Source organism: Lutra lutra, chromosome 9 (genome assembly GCF_902655055.1).
Source record: "Lutra lutra chromosome 9, mLutLut1.2, whole genome shotgun sequence".
Classification (NCBI taxonomy): Eukaryota; Metazoa; Chordata; class Mammalia; order Carnivora; family Mustelidae; genus Lutra; species Lutra lutra.
Window position 1 is genome coordinate 139,489,890 of NC_062286.1, and position 19,954 is coordinate 139,509,843.

Here is a 19,954-nt window from a genome sequence, read left to right on the forward strand (position 1 = left end):
TCCCTGCTATGGCCTTCTGTGGCCTTCACCCCCAGCCTGAGGCTCTGGGCCCGGGTGATGGCTTACTCTCTCACGGCCTCTGCTCTTGTCCGTTGTCTTCTCTTTTCATGCACGATTCCGGCTGCCTGAGCGTGCTTACCGCAGAACACACCTGCTGACTTCCGGCCCGTCGCGTAAGATGTCCATCGTATTGTTCTCTCCATATGGAAGCTTTCTCTGAACGACATAACTTTGTCCTCTGTTTTGCCAGCTTGCCACCTGGAACTGTGCTCTGTCCTCCGTCCTGCCTGATTTGACAGGTGTTTGCCAGGGCCCTTCCCTAGAGTGAGTTCTTTACGGCTTTGTTTCTCAGGCCTCACGTGGATTGGCCCTCTGGGTATGTTTTTGAGGGGATGACAGGAAAGATGTCTTACACCGTTCGTCCCAGGGTGTTCCTTTGCTCTAGAGTTCATCGACTCCTGTTCTTGGTGGAACCTGGCTGTCTGGATTGAGCCTTTCTTTGACTCTCTGTCTAAAGTCTTGATCTACTCTGGTTCCTTCCATTCATCCTAGACACATGACTTTCAACTGAAAAGCGTTCTGACATTGCGTCTGTGTTCATTTGTTAGCCTTTAGGAAACAGTACCTGTCATCTTCCATTACGCTGTCCATCCCACCGGACCTCAAATCAGGAGGCATCCCTGAGTCCTCCCTCATCTGCACACTTCTCTTTCAGTCCGTATGCAAATCTTGTGTGTTCCCATTCTCAAAACCAGCTCACATCCTTCCACTACTCTCCAAATAGTCTGATTTTGAGAATATCAGTTAGATCAGGTTTTTTTTTTTTAATCTTTAATGGCTTCCTGTTGACCTAAGAATAATAACCAGAAACTTAACTGTGATTTTTATCAGTTTTTCCTCTCTCACCACACTGCAGCCACGCCCCTTTCCAAATACCTGATCTCTCCTACCTTGGGACCTTTGCACTTCCTGTTTCCTCTTTTTGAAATGTTTTCTTCTTTCCCAGTATTCACGTGGTCGGATCTTCTCACCTGTTAAGATTTATCTGAGAGGTTTTTCCCACCACCCTATCTCAAATGACTGCTTCAGTCACTATCAGCACACAATAGTTTGATGTCTCCGCAGTAGGTATTAAAATCTATAATCATGTGTCTGTTTACCTATTTATTATGAGACCACTGTAATGGTGGTACTCACCGGCTCTGTTCACCCATCTCACATGCACTTCAGAGCCTCTTATTAGCTTCCGCCCCATCATTCCACTGAAACCACCACTGCGGAGTTTCACATCAACTTGTGAATAGCCAATATAATCCACAAGTTGCTTTTTATTGTATTTGTCCTCTCTAGAAGTATCTGGCATTATCTTGATATCCTCTTTTGCTGCAAAGCCTCTGGTTACCTGGGATACAGTTCTGATTCTTCTCCTTCCCACCTCCTGGGGCAGTCCTTCTTGTTCTGCTTTTCGGCCTCAGGGTCCACCCCTAAAATGTTGAAGCAGTGAGGATTTCTTCCACAGCCCCATGTCTTCCCGCATGATTTCATTCATACTCACAGCCCTGAGGGCCACTTTTCTCCAGATGGTGGCCCTCAGATGACTGCTGTGTCACTGCAGAGACACCTGGGACTCCCATTTTCTGCCACTGAACTCCTCTTTCCACCCTCTCAGCCCCAAAGACCGCATCCAACTTTGTCAATAAGTCCACCGCTGGGTGTGAATGGTACAACCGCTGAGACGTGCGAGTGTCAGTGATAATCATGTTTATATGTTACAGACTTTATAAACAGAGTAACTCAGCCACTAAACAATCCTGTGTGCTTTTCGATTCAGTTATAAAGAGAGATAAGATTCTCGTCCAAAAAACCAAAACAAGCCAGGTAAGATTTTAAAAGCCCATTAGAGGGGTGCGTGGCTGACTAAGTTGGGAGAGCATGTGACTCTCGATCTTGGGGTCATGAGTTCAAGCCCCACGTTGGGTGTAGAGATTACTTAAATAAATTTAAACACTAAAAAATAATAATAATAAAACCCCGTTAGGTATCTGAGCTCACAGAGAAACCAATATGAAATAAACTTGAGAAGGTGACAAACCACTCCTAAGAGAGAAGCGATCCTTGGCGGTTCTCCATCCCAACAGAAACAGAGACAGGGACAGTCTGCTGTGGGCAGGAGCACTTGAACTGTCCACTGGGGAGACTTGAGGTGGGGCAGAAGAGCTCAGAGAAACCTGTCCAAGGGGGTCTCTGCCTTCACAGGGCAACAGTGGCCAAGACACAGGGACCCAGGTGGGGAACTGGAACGCCAAGAGAATTCCTCAGAATCTTGGTCAGTTTACTGATCTTTGCTATGTCCAGTCTGAGCTCCTCTCCTAAAATGTGCACATAAAGTCAGATCAGTAGAAAATATCCAGACCGAAATACGAAGGGAAGAAGAGTTAACAGTAAGGGAAGAATTGAAGATCTGTAACTCGCTGTCAGTCTCATCACGAACTGTTTTTACTTGTCACACCTCTTCTCCCAAATACATGTCTTATCTCCACACCAACAACCAATTCTCCAGCTCTCCAGACAACTCCTGGGTACTCTTCACTTCCGTTCTATTTTGACGGGAGCTCCCTTGAGTCACGTCGGCCTCCTCAGGCTGAAGGGCTCCATCTCATGGGACTGATGGCACATCAGATGCCACCCGCAAGCACTGAGAACCCGCACTCGTGTCTGACATGGCCATAAAGTGGAGTTCCCACAGGTGCCCCCACCTTCAGTTTGGGTAATTCGCCAGAACAGCTCCTAGAATGCAAGAACAGACTTTCCTTACCTTTACCGCTTTATTGTAAATGAACAGCCAGATGAAGAGGTACATAGAGCTGGAAGGGCCCCAAGCCTGGGAGCTTCTTGTCCCATGGAGCCGGGCTGTGCCACCAACCCAGCGGCTCTTCAGACCCCATGGTTAAGGGATTTTTATGGAGGTCTGATTACTCGGTGTGACTGATCGAATCACTGGCCGTTGGTGATGAGCTCCCTCTCCAGCCCCTCACCACTCCCTGTGCCCCGCAGGAGAGGGCTGAACATTCCAACCCTCTAGTCAATATTTGGTCTTTCTAGCACCCAGCACCTCCCTCCCCTGTCCCAGGGCTGTCTAAGAGTCCACCAGGAGTCACCTTGTTTGAATAAAAGACATTCCTTGCACTCTAGAAATTCCAAGAGATTTAGGATCTCTCTGTCAGAACCTGGTGACAAAGACCAAATATACATTTCTTATACCACATTCACGTACACCTAATTGGCATCCCAGAAAGAAAGGAAAAGAATGGGCCAAAGGAAATGATTCAAAAGATAAAGGGCAATAACTTTCCAAAATTGATTAAAGTGATCGATCTATAAATCCAAAAATCTCTAAACTGTAACCAAGATAAATATGAAACAAGCCATAGCCCAGATAAGCCATAGTCAAACTGCTCAAAACCAAAGAGCAGATCTTAAAAGCAACTGGGCAGGGAGGAGGTGTTAAAAAAAAAAAAGAAAAGAAAAGAAAACCCATGATATGTGGGAGAACAGTGATAAGAATTATCACTGACTTCTTGGCAGAAACACTGGAGGCCAGAGACTGTGAGTGATACAGCATCCTCAGTTTGGGGGTAGGGGTGAGGCCTGCCAAGCAAACAAACTGTACTGGCAAAAATTGTCTTCAGTGGAGATGCCTGGGTGGCTTACACAGTTAAGCATCTGCCTTCAGCTCGGGTCCTGATCCCCGGGTCCTGGGATCGAGTCTCCCATCGGGCTGCTTGCTCCACGGGGAGGCCCCTCTTCCTCTCTCCCTCCTCCTGCTTGTGCTCGTGTTCTCTCTGATAAATAAATAAATAAAATCTTTTTAAAACATTTTTTTTCTTCAAAAGTAAAGGTGAAATAAAGACATTCTCAGACAAAAGCTGAGAGAATCGGCCAGATCCATATCATAAGACATGCTAAAAGAAATTCTAAAAAGACTACTGGCTTTTGAAGTAAAAGTAATAAATATTGTGTTTATAGCATATTAAGATGTTAAATATAAGGCAACAAGAGTACAGTGGGTGGGAGGGAGATACACAGAATTAGATTGTCCTACATCACAAGTTGTTCATGAAATAGCATATTATGTGGAAATAGATGAAAATTTATAGATTCATATTATAATCTCTAGGGAAGCCATTAATAAAGGTCACACAAAAAGAGGTACAGCTAAAAATTCAAAACAAAAGAAAAAAATAGAATAAGAGAAAAAAAGTGATTTATCCAAAGGAGGCAGAAAAGGAGGAGAAGAGAAACAAATGCCAAGACAGGAAACTTAACACTGGCTGTACAAATGATGACATCACCTGTCATTACTTCTGGTAGTTTCATGTTTTATGGACTCCATAGAGCATAGTACATTTCTGCATATGCTATCATATATGACCTGTAACATTTTGCAGGGTTTTTTTTTTTTTTTAATTTTTTTTTTAAGATATTCTATTTATTTATGTGACAGAGATCACAGGTAGACAGAGAGGCAGGCAGAGAGAGGAAGGGAAGCAGGCTCTTCGCTGAGCAGAGAGCCCGATGCAGGGCTCGATCCCAGGACCCTGGGATCATGACCTGAGCCAAAGGTAGAGGCTTTAACCCACTGAGCTACCCAGGCACCCCGGTTTTGCAGTTTTTACTGTCTTTGTGCCTTGTTTCCTTTTTGTATCAGCTAGAACCTCCTGTACAATGTTGAATAGTAGTGGTAAGAGTGGACATCCAGGCCTTGTCCTTAATGCACGGCTAAAGTTCAAGAATAACAACCAAAATGTCAGTGGGGCTGTGGTACAACTGGAATTGGATGTGTTTCTGATGGGGAGCATGAGTGCTGTGGCTGCTTGGAAGGGCTCTTCTCTGTTTTCAGATAAGTTATACATGCATCTGCCTGGTGACTTAGTGTGCTCTCTTAGGTATTTATCCAAGAAACATTAAAATACATCCTTATGGAAAGACTCCTGCAGTATGTCTTATTTATAATAGCCAGAACTGGAAACAATCCTCAGCATGAGAATGGGCAGAGTAAAATATGTGTACAATGGAATACCATACAGAAGAAATAACTACCAAATAATATAGATTGATTTCAAAAGCATTGTTAAATGATAGAAGCCAGGACACAATAGAGGGTTGAAGTCCAAGGACGATCCAAACTAAGCTGGGAAGGAGAAGTCACAAATGCTTTGCCTGGGATGGGTACAAGAGTGAAGTGGAAATGGGCATGAGGGAACTTTCTGGGGTTATGGAAGAGTTCTGTGTCTGGTTTGGGGCCATAGATCAATAGTTAGAAGAGATTATGAACTGTCAAAACTCATTGAACTGAAAATCTATACTCTGCACTTTATTGTAAGATAATTATACTTTAATAAAATATGTTAATTTTTTTAGTATTTCTAAGGCCCTGTGTTATAGGTACTGAAGTTATTCCTAGCTTCCAAATGAGAGAGCTGAGGCAGAGCGAGGTCTGTTGACTCGCCCAGTGAAGCACAGTTCTTCGCAGAAGCAGGGTGGTCTGGGTGGTCTGGCTGAACAGCCTGTCCGCTTGCTCCCTGTGCTCATCCCGAACCCTGGCCCTGCGGTTCATTCCCTGTCATGGACTTTATTCGTCAGATAAGCTCATATATGTAGCAAACCCCAAAGTTAATCATTATACAAGGCCAGTCACCACAGCAGGGCTGGTGAGTAGGGCTCTGGCTGTGTTATTTATAGTGCACTCTCTCAGTTTGATACAATAAAGGGAAGGAGCCAGCTTGAGAAAACCTTGCGTATTTCTGTTGAATGATTTCCTATGTATAGGGTAGAGTGAAAAGAGTCAGAAATATGAACTATATGCCACTATCTCTGTCAAAAATAAACGAAGGGGCCAGGGGACACTGTATATACCTGCACTCGTGTAAACCTAGAGCCTTTCTGAAATGAGACCTGAGGAGCTGGTGAGGTTAGTTTCCAGGGAGAGGAATTGAAGATCTGGGCGGAAGGGACATTCTGGAGTGCTCCTGTTCTATACATCTTGGGTAATGAGGCATAAGAGTCTATATTACCTATTCAAAAAATGAATGAGTACAGTTCCAATTTGGAAATGATTGAAATAGCTCATCGCACATATAGTGGCCTGAGCTGACAGAAGCCAGCTTCAGACTCCTCCCCCTGTCCCTCTCCCTCCTGTCAGTCAAAACCCTGTGGCTTTTGCGTGTCAACCACGGAGTCGAGCCTACCCCACCTTTCTCTGGGATCATTTCCCTTCCCTATTTGCTTCCCTTCCTTGTTTGCCTCGTCTGCCCATTTCCCTCCTTTGGTCCGTGCTCTCACTCCTTGGTGTTTCCCGGGTTTTGCCTACAAAGCCACATCCGCTTCCACTATGCAAGATCCTTAAAAACAGAGCCGGCAGACTCCTCCGTGGCTGGCTAAGGGGCTGGCAGCTGACAGAGGCACCCCAAAGGTCTGTTGCCTGCTTCTAGAATTCACCTCTACAACAGAGCAGATAACACCATCTCTTTCCCTTCAGTGGCTCCCCTTGACTTGTAGCTGCCTTTCCCAAAACACCATCTGTGAATGACTTGAGATGCTGCACAGATGAACGTTTTAAATTGATATCGAGTGTTTTATTGTCTGTTAGGCAAAATAAAACTAGTCCATGAAACCGGTGGGGTTTTAATTTTACTGATATTATTGCCCAGACAAGGCAAAGTTAAGAAATTGGAGAGCCATTTTTTTACAGTAAGACAGACAGATGGAACTCAGGGCAGAAATGGTAATGATGGTGGAGCCCTGGCCTGGGGAGCTGCTAACTTGCAGGAAACAGGGCCTCACACAGAGCAGTCGCGCATCCGTGCTGAGTGCAGTGGCTTGCCGACCTTCACCAGCTGCCTGTCACCACCCTGCCCAAAGCCTTTTCTGTGGTTACTGAACTGCACTCCCCACCCCGCCCTGCCCAGTCTAACCGTGGAGAGAGAGCCACGGGAATCTCCTTGTACATCCACAGTTTTGTGCTCCAGTTCCTGCTGTTTATCTTTACAGACTGTCACCCCCTCCTCCCTTGGCTCCTGTCCCTTCAGCCAGGCAGACTCCCTCCTTCTGGGTTTCTTCCCCGAAGCCCTCCCTAGTGTATTAGTGTCTTGTTGCTGCTCTAAGGAGTTGCAGCAAACTTAGTGGCTTACGAGAACACAGGTTTATCGTTTATTGTTCTGGAAGTCAGAAGTCTGAAGTCCAATTCGCTTGCTCAGAGTTGAGGTGTTGGCAGAACTGCTTCCTTCCAGAACCTCTGAAGGGAGAATCTGTTCCCTTGCCTTTTTCCATTTCTAGCGGCTGCCTTGGCTTCATCTGTCTTTAGGACACATTGTTCTGGTCTTCACTTCCATCTTCATGTCACCCTCTTCCCTGGCTCCAACTCCTCCACCTGTTATAAGGACCCTCGTGATTTCACGGGGCCCACCTGGGTCATCCGGGATCTTCCCCGCATCTCAAGATTCTTCACCTAACCACCTCAGCAAAGTCCCCTTTGCCCTAGAAGGTAACATAATCACAGCTTCTCGGATTGGGGTGTGGACATTCTTTGGGGCAGGAACATTATTCAGCCTCCCACACCTGGCATCACCACTTTCCTAGGTACTTACTTGGACTTGGCTTTCCCTCGGTGCTCCCACAACTCTTCCCATCCTTCAGGAGCTCACTGAGTATCTGCTTTTTAATTGTCTGTTCACCCAGCCAGTCCCCCTATTGTGAGGCGCCCGGGGGCACAGACGGAGTTAGACTCCTGTTGCTTGTGAGCCCCATGCCTGCCCTGCAGTAGAAGGGAGTGCACCGCCCAGGATGACATGGCCCCGCAGTGCTGCCACTCCAAGGGTCCTAGCTGCGCCACACTGGCTCTGTCCCCACCGTGTCTTGCCTGCAAAATGACGATGAATAGTCAAACCCAACCCAAGAGACTCACGGTAAGGACTGAAAGGGTCACACGTGTAAAAGTATGAGAAAAACTGACAATAATGAACACTTTGTCAGAGTAGCTAGCTAGCTTCATCGTTGTAGGTTTTACTTACGACCTGACAGCTTTTGTATTACTCTAAGTTATTCATGACAAACTTAGGAAAGGGGGAGCTAACCTGTTTAGTTATTTTTACATTTAAAGTAATGTTTTCCTTGATTTTAAATATTTTTTCAAAAGTTGTTAAAATGGCAAAAGCATAGAAGGTCCTAAGGGATCTGCCTAGGGTGACCATGAACCTGTGGAACAAACCAGCTGCTGTGCAGTGACTGCCGAGAAGGAAGCGCTCTGCGGCGTGATCGTGAACCCTCACACCTGGTTACCCTAAGAGATAGATGCTCATGGTTGAAGGAAGGGTTAAAGATAGATGTGACTGCAGAGCCCACATGGCTTATGTGGAATTTATGGAGACTCAGAGACTTGTGGCTCTTTGAACTACTCTAACAGAAGCCACGTGTGCCCTGAAATCCACTTAATTCTCCCTGAGCACCTGTCAAGTTCCTGGCACTGTCCTAAACTCTTCTGAAGACCCCTGGGTATGTCCTCTAGAGGAATGACCAGATTTCACATACTTGTGGTCTTCTTATGTCTCAATCTTGGTGCATCCAGTGGCATTTCTGTCCCTCTATATCACCTAGAGATACAAGCATCGTTTGTGTGAGATTTAGAGTTGGCTAGAAGTTAATTTTAAAATACGTTGAGTTGTTCATCCTTAAAAGGCACCAGGTAGCATCGTAGGGATGATAGCATCCCCTGTGCCGTTCCAAGGAGAGGATGTGCAGTCAAGTGAGGTGCTGGATTGTGGTGGCAGGGCACACCTGTGTTCCGAGAGAGCTCACCAAGTCTGCTACAGTTACAGAAAAGACACTTTTAAAACACCTTGTGGCAAGTATTTTCATTGGGAACACGTAGTCTGACCGAGGAGCATGGCTACTTGGTGTGCATGGAAGTCATATTTTTAGAATGTCATGAAAAATGGAGAAGTAGATGAAAGGCATTCTAGCTTTAGGAAATAATGCTAGTGGGGACTTTCGATTAAAGAGGTAATAAGATCTGCCTAGCAGAGTGAAGAGAGATGGTTTAGTAGTGAAAAACAAGGTTATCAGACAAGTAAATGGCAGGCTGGAAAATAAAAATGTATCATTTGGATGGCAGGAAGCCATTGCCTGTTTTTCAAAAAGCAAGATATTGAAGTTATCATACCCTCTGCATCATTTAACTTGAATGCTAAAGGAGCGATCCTGGAGCTCAAGTGACAATGGGAGGGACAAATTGTAGTAGTCCTGCTCAAAGATTAGGGTCCAATTTATGAATTTATCTCAGGGGTTGAGGTTCGAGTGTAGATCAAATATAAAATGAAGAACCAGACAGTTCTACAAAACTGGATGTAAGTAACAAAGGACAAAGTAGTTGCAGACCAGCCTGTGTTCTGTGGAGAGCAGACATGTTCTGATTTGAGAATGTGGAGTTTATGACCACTGTTGGGGGGTGTGGAAAAGCCCTGCCTTCACCACGGTTAAGTGTGAGATGGTGACAGAGTATCCGGAGTCTGTATAGTTCAGCTGAAGTCAAAAGTGCTGTCCTTACAGACAAAAATGTGAATCTAGGGAAGGGATTCATCCCAATGAGTCCTGCAGGAGACCAGCCGCACGCCCCCATACCGGTCCCCTGGGCCATACCCCCTCCTATGTCTGGCCCTAAAGCCAGGTGTTACCACTATGTAGACTAACCAAACGCTGAAAAGGAGGAATTAGTTCTTACATGTGTGATAGGCCAAGAGTTCAAGCTCTCAAAAGTCAACAGAGATGCTCGTTGCCATAAAGAGGCATTCGTAGGGCTCAGGGGAGGCAAGGCAGGTGCAGTCATCTCCCATGGCCACTGTAACTGGGGCCTCGGGTGGGAAGGAGCTCCTGACTCAGCACATGAGCCAGGAGAGCCCATAAAGTGCTACAGGTGCTTCCTGAACAGAATTCCAGAGGTCTGAGTGACGGAGGGACATGGTGGTTTGAAGTGGCTGCCCGGTGTTGCCTCGTGCCCTTTGACTAGGAGAGAGCTTAGAGCTGGTGGCTGGGCAGGAGTGGACAGGAAGGCCCCCCACCCCACTTGTTGAATCACATCCCTCACATCCAAGAGGCCGCTCACCTGACTGCAGGTGGAAAGCAAGGGTCACCTGTGATTTCAACTCTGACTGCGTTTCAGATGCCCGAGCACTTTATGCAGTGCTTGGCCAAGACACCGAGCACTGTTGGAGTACCGGAAAGCAGAAGAGTCAGTGGGAACAGGTAAAATGTTTTGTCAGGAATCTAGGGTAGCATGGAGAAGGTAGATGAGGAAGATACCCCAGTTACAGAGGAAGAAGGACAGCAAGATCCCTGCCTTCATGGAGCTTACATTTTCCCTGGCTTAGACAGGTAAATTAAGACACGCAAATAAGCCAGTCAGACATCGAGTACCAGTACGGTAGTAGGCATCCTGAAGCCGGAACAGGACAGCGTGTGACTTGCAGAGTGGAGTCGGAGCGGGAAGCTTCCTGGTTTGGGGGCACTGCACGGGCTTCTGCCATCATTGACATTTTGAACTCAGACCAGAAGAATGAGGAACATGTAGCCACGGGTGAGCCGGCGGGGAGAGCATTCCAGGCAAAGGAGCAGTCAGTGTAAAGACAGAAGGAGGCACAGGTGGAAAGATTTGAGACTGGGAGCAGAAGACCATGGCTGACTGTGGTGGCCCAGACAGGACATGCTGATCATGATCGGGCAGCACGATGGAAAGGACCTCTCTGACTCCACTGAAGTCAGAAGAGCGGAAATCACAGCCAGTGTGAAGGGCAGTGTGTCGATTCTCAAGTTGGAAGGGTTGACTGGGAAACACGTTGGGGGATTGAGGGCTTACGATCTCTATTGTCCACGAGAAGGCTGCTGCCCTGAGAAGGAGGGTGGTAGGAAGTGGTAAGGGGCTGGCAAGAAGTCATAGGAAGAATGAGGAGTAATTGCTGTGTGGAGTGAGAGCCCGAAGAGGTGGCTTAGCTTAAAAAGGACAGTCTTCCTACTGGTCCATGCAGCTTTGTGGCTTTCCTCCAGCAAGACAGCCACCCCACCCCCAGAAGAGAAGCAGGTACAGAGGTGTGTGGGTCCCTTCTGGGTGGTTAAGACAGAAGGACAGACAAGATTCTTAAGGACCTGGCAGTGTGGACAAGTGATGCTAGGATAAAGGACAAGAAGCCAACAGCTCTGGACCCAAGAAGACCCAAGTAGAGAGCTTTGGGCTCACCAGAACTCAGTGTAGAAAAGAAGGAGGTGTGTTGAGAGTGACGATGCCAGGGAGGCTAGAAGGATGGTCTCCAGTCAGACAGAAGGTTGGCTTTAATCTTTAAGATACTTTCATTGCATTACAGCTGCCATTTTGTGTGTCTTTCTCCTGAGTAATGAATCCATGTGTTCATTAAAGGAGACATGGTTGGCAGCTAGCTTGAACGTCAGTGAATTCTGATCCTGAAATGAAACCTTTCCTTTTAATTGTGGCATTTATCTTTCTTAGCTTTTTTTGTCTGCTTGAAGCCTGTTTCTTCTCTTGCTCTTCGAGCAGCCAAAATGGTTGTGTTGGATGCATTGGCTGTGTTAACAGGCCTCTATTGGACGCCTGTTGTCACTCCTAAATGTAACACCACAGCCATAATTGATGGAGAGTGGAGTTGTAAGCTTTTACGACTAATTGCAAAGTCTAAACTAAAACATTTCCTGGAGTTGCCTTTAAATACTAATAGTAATACCTTGTGTAGGTTTGGTGCTTTACAATTCACAGAGCACTTCCGCGTACATCGTATCATTTAATCCTCACAATAAACGAGGCTTTTTGAATGCTTAGATCTTTCCTAAGTGAGAAATCACATTGTACATCCTGATTTAATCCTGGTGGGTCACCAAAGTTCTTGATACAGTAACCACTTACCGAGCACCTTCTATGCAGACAGCACTTTACTAAGGATACCAAGGGGTAAATTTCCAGTAAATAAATATCCAGTAAATGGCACCTCTCCAATAAATGTGATCTTGCTTCCCAGTCTGTTTTCCCTTCCTCATCATAGTCACCATTTCGGAGGCCTGCTAGCTAACCCATAAATTGATATAAATATTGCTGGGAATTCATTGTATCAGAGTTAAAGTTTTTACAACTAAGGATTTTGATACTTGTCTAAGCTCAGTGATTCTTCAGAAAGTCATCCTGTGGATCTCAGTTTGCACTTCCTTGAAGAACTTGCACAATTAGTTGACTCTCAAAAAAAAACTTCAGACATCCAGCATATTTGAAAATGCCTAGCCATCGCGTTCATGTCCTGATTAAGATGATTAGGGTATGATTCCAAGAGTACAACTCGGCCCTTGGCCCCCGAAGGCTCGTTAGGGATACAGAAGGAGGCGTAATCACCTCCGGGTTCTGCGAGGAGCCCAGAGGACAGAGAACTTCCCATGAGGGAGCTCTGTAAGGCGGGGGTGGAAGATGGCACTGGAGCCGAGCCAGCCCCGAGACTTTGAACCTGTGTCTAGGAGTCCTTTCATTCCAGGCACATGCTCTGGGCCCCTGTGGCTCCTCACACGTTCTCCAAAAAGTAGAAGACCCCCAAATGATAGGAACCTTCAAAGACCCGCGGGCAGAGCGGCCCTTCCGAGTAAGCAGGGTGACCTGCACACCATCCTTCCAGGCCCGAAGGGCTGATGTGGCCTGGCAGGTTAGCCGAGAGGCTGTTCTGGTCTCGAGACTCAGAAGTGGTCACTGGGGTCATCGCCGCTCCGGCCATCTTCCCACTCCTGGTTTGGCATCTTAATTTTATTAACTCTGGTGTTACATTACCTCTTATTCATGTGGTTTGCTACTGGGGGTGGACAAACCCCAATGGCCCAGTGTGTTTTACTAGTGCACTCGTTTCCTGGACACACAGGTTTTTCCAGAAGTTTTCCCATGATACCATCTCTTTAACCGCTTCTGTGTATTTTATAAGGGAGGCTGATGTCTGGATTGCCAAATTATCTCTTGGTTCTTTTGATAACAGAGCTTAGGCGATCACAAACCAAAGACCTCTTCTGGGCAGATGTGCCTAATGCTTTATTTTGACCCAGAATACGCAGCCGGCTTCTGAGCACCCCCTGAACACTGCTGAGAGGACCGCAGTGAGGGGCGAGGGCGGAGCGGGAGTTTGGGCACTGAGTCTAAGCGCCGTGTCCGGCTGGGGCTGCGGCATCGTGCTTTCAATAACTGTGTTCTGATCATTTAGGTCTCTCTTTGTAGGGCATCTTTTATGACCAAGACTGTCCAGTACCAAAATGAGCTACATAAATTCCTAATCTGGGATACAGCTGGACAAGAACGAGTAAGTCGCCCTTTAATTTACTATGTGTTTTTCTGAGGCCCACATTAAAGCTCCGACCCAACCGTCAATGTCCTTGTCATCTCACGTTACTCAGTTCTCTTCCGTGTGCCAGAGACACATTTATTTCCATTTGCGTCGGCCAGCCTTTTTCTTTTCAATTAGAGCCACAAAGTCCACTGATGGAAAAAGTGATAATGAGCACTGAGGGCATTTTTAGACTTTTTAGTGTCTTAAAGTAAATGCTGACTAACAGGCCTGATAAAATCCCTCTCAGAGCATTGTGTGTAATTTGGGGCTCCATCCTCTAACAGAGATATAAAAGAATTAGTGGTAGAAAGGGAGAGTTAAGCACATCTCATTTATAGCTGCCTTTTAAAAGCTAAAGAGGGAACTTTACAGCATATAAAGTTTGAGATTTAAGTGAAATGAATGAGCTAACACAGAGCCGAGCGATAGGTACTTAATAAATGCCTGATGATAAAATTATCCCAGATGGTTATCTGTTTCCCGAAGGGCCTGGATCAGAGGTGGGGCCTGGGCCATAACCTCCCTGTGCAGGTGGGACCTGCTGAGGCCGGTCCACATCAGACCAGGGCTGGGGAGGCAAGGCCGGGAACAGACACTTCCTGCTGCCTCATTTTCCCTCTGGGCCCGACGTCTGCTTTCCCTGTCGAGGTGCGTCTGGCAGCCACCCCACTATTCAGCTGCTGTTTAATTTTGTTTTCAAACAGTACTATCAAAACAGAACATCTGATGGATGCACAGTGCTATCCGTAAGCTCTTAAAAGTATACCAGAAGTAATCAGGAGAAATAGTCTGTCATCACGGTCTTATCTAAGACAGCATAGATACTGTGTGTGGTATAAAATCTGACAAGAATCATCACAGACAAATGGGGGAAGACAAAACAAGCCATTACTGTTGTCCTAGATGTAGACACCATACATTTGTACAGATTGAACGTCTTAAGTTTGCTCTGTTTGGTTTCTTCTGGGTTGTTTGTTTGTTTGTTTGAACACCGGATGTCATGCCCTGCACCCAGTTACTCATCTGAGATACATCTGCTTAATTTCCCAGTCCACACTCCTACTTTGTTTGTATTGTGCCTCTAGAATGGAGTGTTTAGGATAGCTAGACCCTTTGCTAACCATCACTTTTCCATCCTTCACAAGTATTGCTTCCCGTAGTCTCCGTGAGTATATCTATAGACACAGCCTTAGTGTCTGTCCCATTAGCTAAGAATGCCTGTGGCTCTTCGTACCAGTAATATATGTACCTTTCATTGAACCCCAAGTTTCAATTACCCCCTCCTATGTATTCGATGATACAGCAAAACCCTCATCATAAAGAATCATGCTCTAACAGAGGCTCCATTACATTCGGAATCAGAGCCTGTCCCAGTGTACATGCTGATACCGAGCATCTCTTCTCTCTAGAACATAAAGAATAACACAAGGCGTTGCGCCTCTCCCTTACTGCTACCGGAATAGCAGGCTTCTTTTAAGTCTTGCCATTAGCTGGTTTGCCTGCCTCTTGTTTCCCTGCTTCTCATTGACCCTGCACCAGGGGCAGTTGCTCTGAGATGCAAACCCGCCTCACCTCTACCTGCAGCTGGTCGCTGAGCCAGGCTGGCCTGGGGAAACGGGAGGCTGCCCAGGGGAAGCCCGTGCTGCGGAGAGTGTCAGGAGAGGAGCACCCGCTGGGGAGCATCTACTCCAGCCAGGGGTTACAGGGCAGGAGCTCGCGTGCAAGCTGGCCAGGTCACAGGGCTGAAGAAAAGCAGAGCGTCTGACAGCTAACCACACATGGTCGGAAACGCCGGGAGCCGCATCCCAGACACAGCTGACTGCCAGCTGACACTGCTGGGCACGGCCTTGAAGACCGGACTCGGCTGGACCCATTTTCACTTCCCTCACGCTCCCAGCCATGCCCTGTTCCTTCTGTTCAGAATATTCTCCCTCCCACGTCAGCTGAGAAAACACATACGCAGCCTTCAAAACTCGCCTCTGAGGTTACCTCAGGGGGCCCTTTCCCAACCATCCCTGCTGTGTTCTGACAAGTCACGGCTTTGCCATTTGCCCCCGCTGCTCAGCTCTGCGTCTGGAGGTCACCGCTGAGTCCTCCCTCATCTGCCCCGCACACCGTTCTCTCAGCGCCTCCCAGCTGTGTCTTCTATTGTACACCGTCCCGGTCGCCTCTCTCCGCCTCCACTGCCAGCCCTCCGAGCTCAGCCGCCTGGGACTCCCCAGAAGGTCCCCGTAGCCTTTGAACTGGCCCCCACCTTCCCCCTTCCCAGCCTTCCACCTGCATCACTTCTCCTCGCAGGACCTGGAAGGATCTCCTGCAAACAGAAATCAGATGCTCTTGTCTTCCTGCTTGATACCTGCGACGACTTCCTGCCGCGCTCCGAATCGCCGAGGTCCAGACTGCGGCCTGCACCGCCCTGCGCGGCCTGCTCTGCCTTCTCGCCTCCGTTTGCCCTCCTAGCTCATCCTCCCTCCCGCCCACTGAGTTCCCGCCCACTGGCCTCCATTCAGTGCCTCTGACACCCCGAGGTCCTTGCCACTCCAGCATTCGCGTACATTGTTTCTTCTGGAACTCTCTTCCCTCTGCTCAGTGGCCAGCTGGCTCCTTCCCAGCTTTTTAGTCTCAGGCTCAGTGACACACCCTCAGAGTTTTCCCTAACCACCGCCCCCACTCAGCCCTAAGCAGGGCCCCAGTGCATTCTCCATCACTGCCTCCCATTCATTTTCCTCAGGACCCTCATTACAAGCTGTAATCAGATGATCTGTCGACTGAACTTGATTGGCAAGAGTTGGAGCCAATGTCTTGTTCACTGCCATATTCCCACTGCCTGGCCGAGCACTGATGCTCAGATCCTGGTCAAACCGGTCAGTGAGGGAACACTGGAGAGGATTTCTTTGTGTCCTACGCAGTCTTTGATTGCCCCCATCCATGGGATTGTCTCCTCTATCCTTACTCGTCTGTCTTCCGATAGACTGTGAGCTCCTTGTGGGCAGGGACTGTGCTCGTGTCTGTGCTCTCAGCCCTTCGCACACAGTATTGATGTCCGTGGATTTCTGTCAGTTGATTGCCAGCCCTACTTTTGCACAGATAAAGGAGGACAGATCCTCTACCGTTGCTACGTGAGTATTGCATGCCTCCAATTATAAATTTCTGGTATGTGCATATGTATTGTTCCCTACAGTAGTAAGACTCATCATGAGAGCAAGAAGCATCATAAAATGAGAATCCTTTCTGAAGAGATGACGGTTCAAACATCCTCCCTGTTGGACTCTCACGTGGGTTGCTGCCTCTGGTTTTGGCAGGTGGATTGTCTTTCTGATGGTCCAGTTGCAGTTGATTTGCAGATTGATTTCATTAAGTCAATGAAAGTGATTTTGGAGAACTTCACAAGTGTCATGCAAAGCCTGCCAGTGGTAGCAGTCTTGTTAAACAAAGGGGAAAATACTGATCAGGATGATGATACGAGTATTTCAGAAGATAATGATTTGTGGGCCAAAGAGTTAAGCAGCCTAGGAAAAGCTGATGGAGTCCTCGGATATCTTTGTAAAAATTCCCTTTTTGTGATCAAATAGGAGAGTCAAGCATGAAATGAAAGATAGACATTGTATTGTGCTAGCGTATAGTTTCATCAGAAGAATCAGAGTCAGGTCCTCAATCAACTTCGATTCAGTGTTCATTCAGAAAAGTACCTCCGGGTTGCAGTAATAAACCTAATATTTTTTTCCTAGCATCAGATGAAATGCACCTTGTTCAGATAATTTCAATTTATTTTCTTAAGAGAGTGCCTTTGTCAGATCTTTCTGTCCCTATTTGTTATCCTAAACAAATTCATTCATTCCCCAATCATCCTTCACCAACAAGGACTCCCACAGTCCATGGAGACAAGACCCCTCACCAAGCACAGATGAGCACCACAGATACCATAGATAAACCATAAATGGAGCAAAAACATTTTAGATACTTGGCCAAGAAAGCTTAACAACTCAAATCGACTAGATAACTGCATCCAGCCCTTAGAGGCACATGAATCTTCACGTGGTCTTTCCTGATGATCCCCTGCAGAGGTTAGAGCACCGGGAGGCACAAACTCAGTTATTGTCGAGTGAACAAGGAATTGTTCTCCTGTTTAAAATCAGGAAAACGGGGCACCTGGGTGGCTCAGTTGATTAGGCGTCTGCCTTCGGCTCAGGTCATGATCCCAGGGTCCTGGGACTGAGCCCTCCCATCAGGCTCCCCACACAGTGGGGGTCTGCTTCTCCCTCTCCCTATGCGTGCCACTCCTGCTCATTTGCACGCACTCGCTCTCTCTCGCTCTCTCTCTCTCTAGCAAAAATAAATACATAAATCTTTTAAAAAAAATTTTTTAAATAAAATCAGGAAAACGTGGTAGCTGAGTATCTTCTGAGCTGGAGTTGACACTTTGGCCTATCGGCCAAATGCAGCCTGCTCCCTGCTTTTATAAAGTTTTGTTGGAACACAGCCACACTTGTTTGTTTACGCACTGTCTGGAGAAACTTTCACTCTTCCGTAGTGGAGTTGAATAGTTGTGACAGAAATCACATGACCCACAAAGTCTAAAATACTTACTACGCGGCCCTTCCCAGAAAGAGTTTTGCCGACCTTGATCCATTGGAGCAGAGATGTGCTCACATCCTTTGAGTCTGTGTTTTAAGCTGCCACTTTTTTTCTTTACGCCAAAAGATCATGGAAAGAGTTTCAGTGTCCATAAGGGCAGGGTGGCTTATAAGGGACTAACCCTTCCGGAGAGAACACGTATACACAAACTCTGGACAGAACATCAAAAACAGCTTTCCGAAGGCAGTGCCAGATGTATTCTGTGTAGTCAGAGAGTGGGTGAGGCTCGTGTTCATATAGCTTTTCCCCAGAGGGTGCGCTCTCCTCTCTGCCACACAGCATAGTTAGGACTCAGGCAGAAAGCCCTGGTTTTTAGCTTGTGGTATTTGAGGACAGAGTTCGATGCTGCTAGAGTTGCTGGGAGGAAGGGGGACAAGTCCCGGAAAAGATGGATCCAGCAGGGAAGGAAGCTCCAAAATCTGCTTATAAATTCCCTCAGGCCTTTGCTTGACTCCCCACTGCAAGTGTACAGGGGAGACATCGAGGAACCCAACCAAAGAAAAACAGCTAGAGCAGCAGCAACACTGAGTAGAGAGACTGCTTGGGGCTTCCCCTGAAACTTCGGAAGGACCAGGCTTTACCGGGAGAGACCATCCCCCAGAAGGACAAGCAGACCCAAGCAGGCCGACCCTCACCATGCATGAAACCGATCTCAGGGTGACTGTCCAGGTTTTAACACTTCAGAGAAGATCATAGAAGCCAGATAGTTTAAATACACTCACAGACTTCAAGGAGAAGTAGTCTTACCAACTTCACTACAGATGGGGACCCTCACACAGAAGGGAAACTAATGATGGAACAAATGGAAATGCTAAAGCTGAAGACCCCGGGACCTATAACGGGAAGCCCCCTGCGTGGCTGGCAGAACAAACCAGCCAGTTGGGGGAACAGAGAGTGGGGAATGTGAACGGTCTCAGCACCATGGGGACACATCCCTCAACCTGATGCGTGTGAGTAGAGACCCAGAAGTTGTGAAGAGAGGGAAAACAAAAAGATACTTCAGAAAATTTCCCAAATATGGTAAAACCTATCACTTGACAAATCCGGAAGTTCTAACCAATCTCTTAAGTACAAAGGAGAGCACACAGATTGCTGGAATCCAGAGAGAAAGAGGAAAACTGTGAAAGCAACAGAGATAGCAGACACTCTGCACAGGCAACAGCAGCGCACGTGGTCTCCAGCTTCTCGCAGAGATGGCGCAGGCCCCGAGACGGTGGGACACAAGCCTCATGAAAGTGCTTGAAAGCATAAAGATGTCAATCTGCCAGAATTGGCTTTCAAATATGAAGTCCAAGGAATGACCTTTTTGGAGGAACAAAAGCTGAGAGGGTTCAGTAGCAGCCCCAGGAAGTTTTTCAGGCCTAAGGGAAGCACCACCAGGTAGTCACTCAAATCCACAGGAAGAGTAAGAACTGCTGGAAGTGGTAAATAGGAAAATCTATTTTTTCTTCTTTTTTTTTTTTTTTTAAAGATTTTATTTATTTATTTATTTGACAGAGATCACAAGTAGGCAGAGAGGCAGGCAGAGAGAGAGCAGGGAAGCAGGCACCCCGCTGAGCAGAGAGCCCAATGTGGGGCTCGATCCCAGAACCCTGGAATTATGACCTGAGCGGAAGGCAGAGGCTTTAACCCACTGAGCCACCTAGGCGCCCCTATCTTTTTCTCTTCTTAACTTACTTACTGGCTGTTAATGTAAAAATTATAACATTGGGTTATATGGCTTACAATGTATGCAGATTTTAAATATTTGACAGCAGCACAGAGGATGGTGGGGGGGAAATTAGGCTCTTGCAACATTGTGATATTTTATATGAGGTGGTACATTTTAAATTCTAAGTAGACAGTGAGAAAAATGTGTATTACAGTTATAAGAGCAACCACTTAAAAATACCAGAAGGTATAGCTAAAAAGCT

At 46.9% G+C, this 19,954-nt stretch overlaps 1 protein-coding gene across 1 annotated transcript in view; it reads left to right on the plus strand.

Annotated features, from left to right (window-relative positions):
• RAB22A (RAB22A, member RAS oncogene family) overlaps window positions 1-19,954 on the plus strand; it is a 50,857-nt gene that overhangs the window by 19,678 nt on the left and 11,225 nt on the right. The window contains exon 3 of the mRNA XM_047746901.1: window positions 13,298-13,379. Coding sequence (XP_047602857.1) covers window positions 13,298-13,379 — 82 coding nt within the window. The remainder of the gene's footprint in view (window positions 1-13,297; window positions 13,380-19,954) is intronic.